The 14,223-nt window shown below is 54.2% G+C and overlaps 1 protein-coding gene across 1 annotated transcript in view; it reads left to right on the plus strand.

Moving 5' to 3' along the window:
* CDX1 (caudal type homeobox 1) overlaps positions 1-6,956 on the plus strand; it is a 41,950-nt gene extending 34,994 nt beyond the window's left edge. The window contains exons 4-5 of the mRNA XM_005870598.2: positions 5,997-6,142; positions 6,697-6,956. Coding sequence (XP_005870660.1) covers positions 5,997-6,142; positions 6,697-6,933 — 383 coding nt within the window. The 3' untranslated portion in view covers positions 6,934-6,956. The remainder of the gene's footprint in view (positions 1-5,996; positions 6,143-6,696) is intronic.
* The last annotated feature ends 7,267 nt before the right edge of the window (positions 6,957-14,223 follow it).

Below are 14,223 nucleotides of genomic sequence, written 5' to 3' on the forward strand. Positions count from 1 at the left end.
CTACCCCACCCACCGTGTAGCGAGCCTTCCCCAAATCTCAGGACAGTGGCAAAGCTGCTAGGATCAGGCCTCACCAGAAGCGCCACCACCTCAGGGCTACCCTGCCACCTTTGCAGCCTTCTTATATATGTTATCTGGGTAGCACCTCACATGTTTTATATTAAAGTTATTTGCATGCTCAACATATATGTAATTCCTTCCTCCTCCTCAGTATACTGAAAACTGCCCACCCTCCTTCCAGTGAAGTACGTCTCTCCTTCCCCACTCCAGTTTCAGGACTCCTGGCGGTGGGATTCCATGGCCACCCCGTCCTTCCCCCTTCCCCGAGCTCCCTCCTGCCAAAGGTCCCTAAGCTTGCATTTCTCTTTGTCCTCCCCAGACCAGGGCTACAGACAGGTGCCTCCTGCCCCTCATGTGTCTGAGGCACTTGGCTGGAGGATGTGCAGGCCATGCCCACCCTGTGGGTGCTGCCCAGGTAGTGGACAGTGAGGGGGTGAGGGGGGCGGTGTCTGGTTCTTATGGGAGGGCTCAGAGCTGCACAGAACTTGGGAAACTACAGGGCCCTCAAAGCTGACACCCCGGCCCTCTTCTGATGCACAAGAGAAACTGAGGCCCAGAGAGGGAAAGGGACTCTCTCAAGGCCATACAGACGACACAGAACTGGGCCGAGGCCCTGCTGACTCCAGCTGACAGGCCAAATGCAGTAGATCTGGGGTGGAGCGCCTGTGTGTTGGGGGAATTAGGTGCACAGCCAGGGCTGGACCACACAGGGAGGGGTGACAGAGGGTCCAGGGCTGGATTTGTGTCCCAGGCTCTGAGAGCCAGAGCCGGCAGTGTCATCCCTCAGGGCCACAAGAGGGCAAAGGAAGTGCTGACCCAGAGTCTACTCGGTTTTCCTGGCGCTACCCACCCCGCCCTTGAGGCAGCGTCTGGACTCTGTCCTCCCCTGGCCCAGGCTGGATGGGGAGGCCCCGCTGAAGGCTGTGTGGCTCTTGCCCCCTGTCCTCCAGCTGGGCAGGCTCCGCATCTAGACTCTCAGACAGGGAAATCAGTCTTAGAATTCTTTCAGCAACAATAACAAACACAATCAGAGAATCAACAAACATTGGGAGCTTCGCGTTTCCAAGTTGGAAGGGACCTTATAAATAAACAGTCTCGTCTAACACACCACCCATTGCACAAATCATTCCCCAACATTCCTGCCATATGGTTGTCCTGCCACTATTGGAAATGAATGCGATCTACCCTTCCCCACACACCCATTGCATGCCAGGGACTGTGCGAGGCGTCCTCCATCCATCTCCAGTGATCCCCTGGACATACTATGGTTGGGTGGTTACAGGAGAACTTACACTTTGTGGTAGGGGCTAGTGCTGATCTGAGGCTGGACAGACCTGGGTTTAAATCCCACCTGCCAGATGTGTGGACTTCTCTGAGCCTCAGTTTCCCCGTCTATAAAATAGGGATAATAGTTGCACAACTTCATAGGTTGTTGAGAGGCATATACAAGCTGCCTGACCCATGGACATGTTGGCCCTTATTAGAATAATAATTATCCCCACTTTATAGTAAAGAAAATAAGGCTCAGAGAGGTGGGGTGACTGTTGTGGGTCACCCAGCCAGTGAGAAGCTGTACTGCACAGCCACGTGTCAGGGTCACCAGAGAGCTCTTCAACTATCAGATCCCTGAGCCCTATTTCAACCCCACTGGGTCTGAATGTCTGGGCTAGAATCTGTGCTTTCTAACAAGCTCCCAGCCAGTTCTGAGGCTGTTGGCCAGGCGTTTGTGCCATTAGCCTGTATCTTCCAGGGCCTCTGCTGTGCACACTGAGGGGATGGGGAACTTGACCTCCACGGTGGTCTGGTGCACATGGGTGGCCTTTCCTCAAGTCCCAAAGCCAGAGCAGAGAGAGAGCCTCGCAGTTGGGTGAGTTACCCAATGCTCTCCCTGCCATGCTCACCCCTGAAGATCTGGGGGCTCCCCACTCTCCCCCTGCCCACTCACACTGGCATCTGGCCCAGAGAGTTATTTATTAGGTGGCTGGGCGCGGAGGCCCCCATCAGACACCTGTTACTGGAGCCTGGACTTCCCCCTCAGCCCCAGCACCCCAGCGGCCTGTAAATCATTGATCCTGGGCCCTCTCCCCGCCTCGCCACTCTCACGCACCTCCCTGCTCCCTCCCTCCTGGGCTTCAGGGTGGCACAGGTGCTCCTAGGAGGGGGGAGGGAGTGAGGGTAGCTTCGGGCATTCGGGAGTTCTGGCCCAGAACTGTAACTGAAGCCCAGGGATCCTGTCATTAAAAACAAGTTCACATCTGCACATGGTAAAAATTTAAGCACCCCTAAAACTCCCTCCTACCTGGGGCTCCCCAGTTCTCTCTCCAGAGGCAGCTCCTGCTAATGGCTTCTTGTGTATTCTTTCAGAAAGAACCCTATGGGTGCACAAACATGTGATGGGGTATATGTGAGTGTGTGTGTCCCCATTTTTATACAAAACCAGTAACATTATTCACAGCATTCAATATCTTGCTTTTATTTTTACTCAACAAAATATCTTAGGCGTTGCTCCATGTTGGTACAGATGGAGCTTTACAGTCTCTTCCGAATGATTGCATAAAGCTCGTCTCCATGGATGTGCCATCTTTTATTTAACATGTTCCCTACCTGTAGCATGTACAGTGATTTTAGTCTCACATCGCTTCAAACAGCTACAGCTTTGGACATTTCTCTGTGGGATCCGCTCCTGGAGGTGGGATGATTGGGTAAGCGGTATGTGATGCTCAATGAGGCTACACATCACCGAGCTGGGCTCCTGTGGGACTCCCTGGCTCCTGGACCACATGGTGTGACAGCAAACATTTTGTTCTTTAGCAGAGCCATTTTCTAAACTCTGTGTTTTGAGCAGCTCTATCAATAGAAGTTGGTCAATAGGTTCCTGAGCCCACCAGCCCCTCTCCTGGGCCCAGAGGGGGAAGGGGGACGGGGAAGACCAGGTCTATGGGCTGTGTCTTCACTGGCAGCCTTGCTAGAACAGAGAGGACTAATTATGCAGATAGAGTCCTACCTCCCAACTGGCCTCACCCCCTACCCCCAACCTGGACTCTGGGAAGAGCTGGGCTAGAGGTCAGGACACCTGAGCCTGGGTTCATACCACTACCAGGCAGAATAGCCCTAAGCAAGGGCCCCTTTTTAAGCCTCAATTTCCCTCATCTATGAAATGGGTATAATGGTTCCCTGCTTGCTCATGAGAAAGGATGGGAGTGAGAGCTGGGTGTCTTTGGGGACAGGTAACTGCATAACCACTGCTTGGAATCTCAGGCTGAGGTTTGGGTGGGCAGGGAGCCTCATTCCCCACCTCAGGCTGTGAGTCTTCTGGGCATTTCCAAGGACCCCAGCCTTTGGACCCTCCGGCTGCAGCCCATGGCTCTCATGGGGTCTGCCCTCACTACAGACTGGCCCCTCCTTTCCCAGAAGTACAAGTAGATGGGTGGTCTGCTGTTTGAGCTTCTGCTGTCAATGCTTAGGTGGGCTCCATGGCGAGTTCTGCAGCCCCTAAACCTGGTGGGTGGGGAGTCATGAATGAGAAGGGAGAGCGAGAGCTCTAGGCCGCGGGACGTGGTCTTGGGCGAGTCCGACTGCCAGGGCCTTCAGTGACCCTGACCACACAGGGAGGCTGGACTGGAAGGACCCACCAGGCCTCTCTTATTTTGATCTCTGGCAGCTGTATAACCATCCTGAACTGTGGTCTCTTCATTTATAAGACGGGAGGAGACGAAACTCCCATGACCCCTTCTGGGTTTAGCCCAGCGAGCCCAGTGGGCTGTGGGTGCAGAGCTCTGGGCTCTGGGGGTGGTGGCATTAGGCGGAACTGACTTTGAGCTGGCGTTGAATTTTCTAGGCCGAGGAGGGGCTCCATCTGGACCAAAGCCTTAGCAGCCACTCCCTTGTCCCTTTCCTGGGCCAGGCCGGGCGGCGAGCCGAGGCTGTCCCGTGCTGCGTCGGGCAGGGAGCTGAGGGCAGTGGATATGGGAGCGTCCAGCGCGGTTCCGCTGCTCTGGCAGGAAACCAGGGAAAAGAGCCCAGTAATATCTGTTGTCTCCCATTCTCCACAAAACCATTTGGCTCTGGAGGAGCCCAGTGCTGTCCTGCCAAGTTGCGTGGGCTTGGTGGAGGGGGTGGGGCCTGGATCGGGGTATGGGGTAGTTAGGACAGGGGTGCTGAAGGACAGGGGAGACCAGAGCTGTGACCCAGACAGAGGTGAAGGCTGGGATGTTATGGGGGCACTTGGGTGAGGGAGGGGGGGATTGATGGGGATTCAGAGACCCACCATGCCCTGGTGGGACGCATGTGTAGGTCTGAGTGCTTGCATGTGCCTCCTATTTATAGCCATGTGCTCAGCTTTTTACAAAGAAAACTCATGTTTAGTCAGGCCTCCACACCAGCCCAGGCCAAGCATGACTCTTAATATTCTCTCCAGACAGACCTCTGATCCCAGCCCCAAAATAAGCCCCGACATTAACCCCAGTCAGTCCTCCTATCCAGTTCCTGGCCCCAGGCTGAGTCCCATGTAGAAGCCAATCCACCGCCTTCTCTCTCCTGCGTTATTGCAGGTCTCTCTGTGCTTCCTGCTTCTTCTTGCCAATCTGTTCTCCATGCAGCAGCTATTGAAACGTACTTCAGACCTCGTGTCTCCTCGGCTCAGAACCCTGCAATGGTTCCCATCCCAGACAGAGGAAAACCCGGAGTCCTTTCAATGGCCTGTAAGGCTCTGGGCAGCCACCCCTCCGCCCTTCCTCAGTGCATTCCAGCCACGCCTCACTGTTTCTTACACACGTCAGATGTCAGGCATGTTTCTGCCTCAGGGCCTTTGCACTTGCTGTTCACTCTGCCTGGAGCCCTGAATCTTTCAGTTTTGCTTTTCCTGATGTACCCCAGTGCCTGGCTCACAGCAGGTGCTCAGTAAGTACTTGTGAGCTGAGCAGTCATTCCTGCTCTATGCCCGGGCACAGGCAGAAGGGTGGATGGCTTCAGGAAGATCAGCCCCTATTCACCCCTAGCTCAGGGCTTGGTGTTCAGGGCTAGGGCCTCTTTTTAAAAAATATATATTTTTATTAATTTCAGAGAGGAAGGAAGAGGGAGAGAGAGATAGAAACATCAATGATGAGAGAGAATCATTTGATTGGTATCTCATGCACACCCCGCATTGAGGATCAAGCCGGCAACCTGGCCAATTGAACCGTGACCTCCTGGTTCATAGGTTGATGCTCAACCACTGAGCCACGCTGGCTGGGCAGGGCTAGGGCCTCTTAAGGTAACTTCTAGGTCCTCAAGGGTCACCAGCAGCCACGCTCAACAGGAATCGAGGTGCCATACACCCAGGACAGTCCAGCAAGCATCCGCCCTGCCTACAGTGGCTCTTCCCTGTTCTCCTCTGCACAGGAGAAAGGAACAGCTGCCATCATTAGCCTCCACCTGCCTTTGCCTGCCAGATGTCCCTCCATCTCACTGGTGTTCACACCTGTGGTCTGAGGACCTAGAATGGAACCACCTGGGGAACATATTAAAAATGCAGATTGTACGCCCAGGCTTTCTGACTCACATGGTCAGGGAAGCCCTGGAAGCTGCTTTCTGCAGGCTCCCGGACTTCCTGTCATGCAGCCACGCCCAAAGCTGCTGGGTTAAAGCTGGAGGAGCTGGTGATCAGAGCAGGGCTCTGGGTCAGCAGACCAGGATTGAAACCCACCCCCACCAGCAGCTTGCTGTGTAACCCCGAGAGAGTTGTTTCCCCTCTTTGTGCCTCAGCGCCTCCCCAAAGTGCTTGCCTCTCAGGAAGTCTTCAAGCCTGAGCCTGGGGGGAATGATTGTCACCCCCAGGGCTGGGGTGTACCTCCCTCCCCACCTCAGGGTCCTTCTTCTAAGGGCTGGGGACCCTGCCTGGGCCTTTTGCAGGCTGCCCCTCCACACTCACCTCCGCTCCTGATCCCTCTGCTTCTCAGGAAAGACCCGGACCAAAGACAAGTACCGCGTGGTCTACACCGACCACCAGCGCCTGGAGCTGGAAAAGGAGTTCCACTACAGCCGTTATATCACCATCCGGCGGAAATCGGAGCTGGCTGCCAACCTGGGGCTAACTGAACGGCAGGTGTGTGGGACCCCCACCTCAGCCACAGGAGCAGCACTGGGAGTCTGGCCTCCAGGCTGTCAGGCAGATTACGGAGCTCAGTCAAAGGAGGAGAACAGAGAGGTTGAGCCTCCTGACCATGGTCACACAGCACAGCAGACACTGAGCCACTGCCAAATCCTCTCCTGCCTCAACAAAACCCAATATCCCTAACTCCCAATAGGGAAATAGGGGACCTGATTAGCTATAGACCAAAGCTGGCTATGATCAGTGCTGTTTAAATCCAGACAAGGGAGTAGTCACAGGCAGAACAGGGAGGGCTTCCTGGAGGAGGGGTGTTAGAGTATGGCCTTGGGAGATGGGGAAGAAGAAGGCTACAGGAAAGCTTGTCATGAGAGTAGGGGAGCACGTTTTAGAAAGGAGAATGTGTTCAGGGTCCACGAATGGTCTGGGTGTCGGGAGCAGGAGGGAGGCCACAAACGCCACATCAAGAAGTGAGAGCTCAGCTGTCCTCCCTCCCTTCCTCTCACTGTCACCGGGTCTCCGCACCACCCACCTCTGTTCTCCAACCACAGGTGAAGATCTGGTTCCAAAACCGGAGGGCAAAGGAGCGCAAAGTGAACAAGAAGAAACAGCAGCAGCAGCAGCAGCAGCAGCAGCAGCAGCAGCAGCAGCCCCCACAGCCACCACTGCCAGCCCACGAAGTCACCCCCACTGCCGCTGGGCCGCCCCTGGGGGGCCTGTGCCCCAGCTCCGCTAGCCTCCTGGGCGCCTCCTCCCCAATGCCTGTCAAGGAGGAGTATCTGCCTTAGCCCCCTGCCCAGCCTTGTGGGCTGGGGGCCTGGGGACTCAGATGCTGGAAATGTGGCTCCCGTTGGGGCTCAGGAGGCCTGGTCTGAGTCCCAGCCCTGTCACTGACCTTCTGAGTCACCTTGGACAAGTCACCCACCCAGCCCCTGTGTGCCCTTGGCCAATCTGTGCAGCGAGCTCTTTGGATAAGGACATTTTCCTTTTCTAGGCCTCAGGGGGATAAAGGAACCCAGGGTGGGAGGTCTCCATCCCTAGAGGGCTGGGTGAGGGAGTCAAGATAAGTCCCCATCCCTATCTCCTTCTCCGTAGGTTCAAGGGCAGAAGGCTGCTATAGGGACTAGACTGATCCTGGAGAAAGGAGATGGAGCTGAGGGAAGATGGAATGTTGGCCTGTGGGGAGGAATGTGATCAGCTCCCACCTGCCTGGTCCTGCAGCCTCGCCTCCACCTGCCCCCATCCTAACACACCCTGAACCTCTCCAGGCTGACGCAGAGCAAAAGCCCACAGGAATGGGCCCGAGAGGCTTTGATGACTGTCCCCTCCGGGTTGCAGAGCCTTGTCCCCTCACTAGTATTCTCAATGGGGCTCCAGGGTGGGGGAGGCCCTTGAAGGGGGACAGAGGTCAGAGCCCTCCCTGCCAAGTCCCACCTCACCAGGCTGCCCCTGGGCCCTCAGAGGACTTCTCTGGACCAAGTAGAGCTCACAGCTGGGCAAGTGTTGTACATAGAGTGGAACCTCTTGGATACAGCTTCAAGAATAAACTTTTTTCCTCTTTTTAAAGGTGTATAAAAATCATTTTACGTAGCATTAAAGGAAATGTTAAGTCTAAATCATCCTCCCCCTTTCCTGACAATTGCATAAGCCCTTACCTTACAGCCTCCGTCGGCCTACAACAAGGTCACCTTTAAAATGCATTTGAACGATTAAAACATGACATTGTTAGAGTAAGTCTTTGAGACCCTGTAAAATTTTAAGTCCGTTTTGTAAGCAGAATCATCAGACTCAATAGAGCAGTCTTTTGAATTTTTCAGACACTTTCAGCTCAGGATTTTACAAAATTCACTGGGCACCCGCACGTGCCAGGCATGGTTGTGCCCCCCAGAAGTCCCCAGTCTGAGTATGCTCTGGGCCTCAGAGAGCAGAGCATTCAGGGACTGCGCTTCTCCTGGAGGGCCCGGAAGGCTTCCTGGAGGAGGTGAGGTCTGAACAGGTGCCTAAAGGACTAGTGGGTGCTGTCAGGCCAAGAAGGGAGGAATGATAATAAAGAATCTGAGTTGTATGAACGTAATGTATAATTTTTTAAACTCCTGAGAAAAGCTGCTGTTCTCAACTCCCTTTCAGAGGTGGCCAGGAGTCTGCTACCTGGAGGGCTCCAGTGCCAGCTGCCTGCCCCTCTGTTTACTGTTCTGGGAGGTGGCCCAGCCATAAAAGGTGTGCACAGCCTGCCCTTTGCTCCTGGGGCACATGACAACAAGGCACGGGGTGGATCCCTCCCACACACAAGCCCCTGCAAGGCAGCAGGCACTCCTCTCTCTCCTCCTGGTGGTGGTGTGGGAGAGGCGGCCTCACTGAAGGTGCTGGGCATCTAAAGCACAGGAACCAGGTGTACCAGGGAAAGGACCAGGGTCCCAGGAGCAGAAGAGGGTTGGTGGGAGCGTGGCTGGCAGTGAATATAGTTTTCTGATCATCAAAAACATTTGCTGTGTGACCTGAGGTAACTACTTCCCTTCTCTGGGCCTTGTGCCTCATCTAAAACTGGGGAGCTGGTTGACCAAAAACAAATGGCTCTGGTCAAGTAAGTTCGGAAAGTCCTACAGACTCGCCCCGTCTGGGAGAGTCACGGTGGTGCATCAGCACAGCAAAGGCTCTGACAAGTCCCACAGCAAAGACACCCCTTGGATCTTCTTTAGTCCAGCATTCCCCATGCTTCACTACCCAGGAGCCCCCTACTAGCACTTGCCGGCACCCCACTGGACACCCTGCGCTCTGCAGTGGGGGTTCTGTGGGCTGGAGGGCCACACTTGAGCTGTGACTCAGTGTTTAGTAGCAGGTTTTGTCAGGTGCCCTGGGCTCCAGCCTAACTACGTCCAAGCTGTGAGAGTTCAGGTAGGTTACTTAGCTTCTCTGAGCCACAGCCTCCTCATTTGTCAAATGGAGGGGGGAAAAAAATACTCTAACCTATCTCCGAACAGGGCCCAGCACATAGTAAGTTCTGGGTTTCTGCCACCTGCTCATAGAGCTGTTGCATCCCCGTGTGACAGGCTGCCAGGCCTGACTGATGTTTTAACTACCCCACCCCCAATGCTGAGGACAGATGGTGGCTGGGAAGATCTGAGGCGGGACGAGCCTGTCCCCAGCTACCGGAAGACCTTCCTGGCAGGAGGTCAGTGGCCCGGCCTGGCAGGCTGGGAGACTGCAGCTGCTACCTACATGGGAGACCAGGGGTTGGGTGGGGCCCTCAGGTTGGGTTGGCGATCACCTGTCAAGTGGGGTGAATGCTGTGAGAAAGGAAACTTCTCTAAAACAACTTCCAAGCTGTGCCATGGGCTGGCTTGTGAGGCAGTGAGTTCCCTGTCGCCTGGAGAGTTCCACCAGGTGTTGTAAGACTCAGGAAAGGGACCCCCTCATGTCCTCATAGACCCCAGTGCTGAGGGATGTTCCAGCTGGTTGGCAGGCTCATTGATACTGGAGACCCGGGGTCCAGACAAAAGTCAGATCTGGCCTCGCCTGAAGGCCGTGGGCCTGGTCACAGCCTCTACTGACCCAGAAACATGCCCATCAGCACCACGATTTCCCTTCTAGACCCTTCATGCCATGCTGAGAACATCAGTCTAGTGGAGGCCATCACTGACTGCCCGGAGATTGGTGTGGGCTGAGCAGAGAGGGTCACAGCCCAGCCCCAGGAAGGACCCAGCTCAGGGCTGGGAGTGGAGTGTTCTCACACGGGAAGTCTCCAGCAGCCCGGGTGTGTGTGTGTGTGTGTGTGTGTGTGTGTAACAGGTTACAATGGGGGGACAGAGGACTGTGAGGCTCCAAGAAAACCAGCCTGGCTCTGGGTGGCTGAGAGGCCCAGCTAATGGGATGCAGAGCCTGGGGCCCAGCAGGCCTGGGACAGGGCAGCGTTGGAGGGCAAGCCTCTCCTAGCCTGGCTGCTCCAGAACCACTTCCTCGGAACCACACCAGATGGGCTAGCAATCTGGATCCACGGGTATAACAAAACACATGCTCTACAGCTATAAAGCCTGAACATTAAAGCAAATTAAAAATGTTTATTTATATGCATTTAAAAATATCTCCCTATATAATAACAGGAAGTGCATTTTCATCTGGCACTTTCCTTAAATTAGCACACATCTCCATCTCTCTTTTGATGTGAGACCAGAAGAGAGGGGGGGGGGGGGGGGGGAGATAGATTGAGTATTCCCCGGTTTGGTTTCCTAAATAGTTCCTTTGCCAGGTAGTACCCGGACTTCCTCTGGGATGGTAGCAATGGTCCACCGTGCTTGGTAGCTGACTGCATGGTCAGTTGTATGATCATAAAACCGGGGCTTCAGTGGGTAGATTGACTTATGTGGACCCTGTCTTCCGATGCTGGGTTTTCGTTTGTTTTATAAAGTACAGATTTCCCCCACAGCAGCTGTGGTGGGGAGAGGACGGCAGGAAGGTGTGATGTGAGGACCCAGCCTGGGTGGGGTCGGACTCCTAGATTCCAGGCCTCACCCTGCCTCTACTCCACAGAGTGATTTTGCAAAGTCCTACCTCTTCTGGGCCTCAGTTTCCCCATATGAAAGGTGTGGCCCAGGACCATGTGCGCCCAGTGACTACGGCTGATGCTCAGGAGTCACCCTGCGATGCGTTTGCTTCAGGAAGGCTGAAGCCCCGGCCCTGTTCCTTCCCGGTCCCCCAGGGCTGGCTCCCTCCAGGGCTGGATCTAGGCCTAGGGAGAGCAGGTGCTGCTGGGAAGGGGCCATAAGAGGCTCTGGAGCTAATGCCTTGCTACTGTTTCCTGTTCCTATGGTTCTCTGTGCCTTCCATGGGGTCTAATGAAACCAGGGTGCCAATGGGAGGGGGTGGTTCAGTAAAGCTGCCTCCAGGGAGGGGGGAAGAAGGGTACTGGCTGGGCCTCCTTGGGCTCCTCAGGCACAGCCCATGATCCCCTTGTTTTATCTCAGAACTCAGAGATTCAGTGACATCACTCCTCTGAGACGGTGTCCTCAGGTGCCAAATGGGGCTGCACAAACCTGTCCTCCCAGGCTGCTAGAAAGAGTTGAAAATCAATATTGGATACGAGTTCATCTAATACACACAGTAGGGCTGGGTGAATGCTACTTCCCTTCTCACTCACGGCCAAGGGGCTCCTTCCTCCTGGGTCCGGGGAGCCCCTGGCCTGCCCTGGGAGGCCAGGTTCAAGGAAGGAGCAGCTGGTGGAACTGGGGGAGGAGAGGTGGGCCCGGGATGGACCAGACCAGGCCTTTTCCCCAAGCTTTTGCTTTGATTTAACCCTTCTCACCTCCTGCCAGGCTCCAGGGGTGTAAACAGCAGCTCCTATCTTCACTCTCCTCAAGGCCTCCCCATGTTGGCTGATGGTAGGATGACCCTGTGAAATAGTGTCTGAGCTGGGACACTTTTAAGAGTGAAAGGGGCCCAGCTGGCAAGGCTCAGTGGTTGAACATCGACCTATGAATCAGGAGGTCACATTTCCATTCCCAGTCAGGGCACAGGCCCAGGTTGCAGGCTCCATCCCAGCACACTGGCGTGTGCAGGAGGCAGCCGATCAATTATTCCCTCTCACAATTGATGTTTCTATCTCTCTCTCTCCCTCTCCCTTCCTCTCTGAAATCAATTAAAAAAAAATTTTTTTTCAAGAGTGAAAGGGGAACAATTTTTAATGCATATACCGGGTTCACTAGCATATACTGGTTCAGTCCCACAAACCAATGCATATATTCACTCTAGCTAATAATTTTCCATCCTAGCCACAGGCTCTCTGGAACCTTATAACACTCTAAGTCAGCAATTTTCAACCGGTGTGCTGCAAGAATTTTTTTAAACATGTAATACCTGACTGTTTAGTCAGGGGCACTGACCTCTTTTCCCTTAGATTGTCAAATTAAAAAATGACAACAGCCAACACAACAATAGCCATCTTATGTGAACGTATCAAAATTATACTTATTATTTGCAGATTGGCAAAAAATAGTATATTTTTTGGTGTGCTGCAGACTTTTAGTAACGCATTTATGTGTGTCATGAGATGAAGAAAGGTTGAAAATCGCTGCTGTATGAGGTCAGCCAGGCAAGGGCTGGTTTGTGGCCCATTTGAGTATTTGACAGATGTGCAATCATAACATTCCCATGGTCATACTGCTGGTGGTGGACAGGAGCCCAGGTGCTCATGATCTAAGTCACAACCCATCACAATGACCCAGTGGCGCTTGCCCTGTTTCTTCTTGCCCAAACCTCCCTGTTTCACTTTCAGCCCAAGGGAAAAGGGAGTGTTCAGGACCACTACTGGCCTGGAATCTCCATGAGGCCTGACTCTGGCACTGGTGTCATTCACCAGCTGTGTGACCTTGAGTGAGGAACTTAACCTCTCTGTGCTTCAGATTCCTCATTTGTAAAATAGGGATAATACCACCTGCCTCCTCAGGTCACTGTGTTGATGAAATAAGACCTAGCCTAGGATCTGGTACACGTTAGGTACTCAATAAATATTGGTGGATTGGATGATTGGGTAAATATCTGACTAATGGCTGTTTTTCTTTTGTTGGCAGGAGTGGTCAGTTAAATGTTACTGAGCCCTAAATGTTTTCCATGCACCATCTCCCTGAGTTCCTCATAAGGGAAGTAAGATTCTTTTATTTTTATTGATTTCTGAGAGGAAGGGAGAAAAAGATAGAAACATCAATGATGAGAGATAATCATTGATCTGCTGCCTCCTGCACGCCCCCTACTGGGGATCGAGCCCACAATCCAAGCACGTGCCCTTGACAGGAATCGAACCCAGGACGCTTCAGTCCACAGGCTGACGCTCTATCCACTGAGCCAAACCGGCTAGGGCGGGGAAGTAAGATTCTTATTCCCATTTTCCAGATGCAGAAGTGGCAGTGCAGGGAAGTTAAGCAATGTGGGAAGGTCACACAGCCAAAAGGAGGAGGCACTGGGATGCTGGAACCCTCAACGGACTGTTAGTGCCCAGCCGAGGAAAGAGAGGCCCAGAGAGGGGAGGTTACTTGCCCAAGGTCACGCAGGAGACTGTGACGGAGGCCTCCAGACCTCCTAGGATTTCCATCGTAATGGCTGTTTTTCTTTTGTTGGCAGGAGTGGTCAGTTAAATGTTACTGAGCCCTAAATGTTTTCCATGCACCATCTCCCTGAGTTCCTCATAAGGGAAGTAAGATTCTTTTATTTTTATTGATTTCTGAGAGGAAGGGAGAAAAAGATAGAAACATCAATGATGAGAGATAATCATTGATCTGCTGCCTCCTGCACGCCCCCTACTGGGGATCGAGCCCACAATCCAAGCACGTGCCCTTGACAGGAATCGAACCCAGGACGCTTCAGTCCACAGGCTGACGCTCTATCCACTGAGCCAAACCGGCTAGGGCGGGGAAGTAAGATTCTTATTCCCATTTTCCAGATGCAGAAGTGGCAGTGCAGGGAAGTTAAGCAATGTGGGAAGGTCACACAGCCAAAAGGAGGAGGCACTGGGATGCTGGAACCCTCAACGGACTGTTAGTGCCCAGCCGAGGAAAGAGAGGCCCAGAGAGGGGAGGTTACTTGCCCAAGGTCACGCAGGAGACTGTGACGGAGGCCTCCAGACCTCCTAGGATTTCCATCGCAGACACCCCCACCTTACGCGCTTGGCCCCTCCAATCCTAGCTCTGCGCGAGGGGACGCGCATCCCCCCATCCCTACCCCTCCGCTGTCTGTCCGTTTGGGTGTCTACGCGGGCGCAGCCGTGCACCCCTCCCCAGCCTCCGGCCCTGCGTAGAGAGAGACTGGCGTTCGCAGCTCCGCTCTGCGCCCCACACCCGCAGCCGACAGACGGCAGCGAGGGCGCCAGGACCCAGTTCAGAGCTCCGGGGAAGGCCGGGCTGAGTTGGATAGCAGGGAGGGACGGGTCACGGCCTGTGCCACCCCATACCACCCCACCCCCCTCTGAGGGTCGGGAGGTAGCGTGTTTAGGCCTGGGGTTCATTGGGCCAGGTCCTGGAACAGGTGTCTGCAGCCCAGGAGGCGGGAAGTAGGGGTGGCTAGGGCCAGGCACCCACCCCTCTCCACTCCCCCTA

This window comes from Myotis brandtii, unplaced genomic scaffold, assembly GCF_000412655.1.
Source record: "Myotis brandtii unplaced genomic scaffold, ASM41265v1 scaffold32, whole genome shotgun sequence".
Lineage (NCBI taxonomy): Eukaryota > Metazoa > Chordata > Mammalia > Chiroptera > Vespertilionidae > Myotis > Myotis brandtii.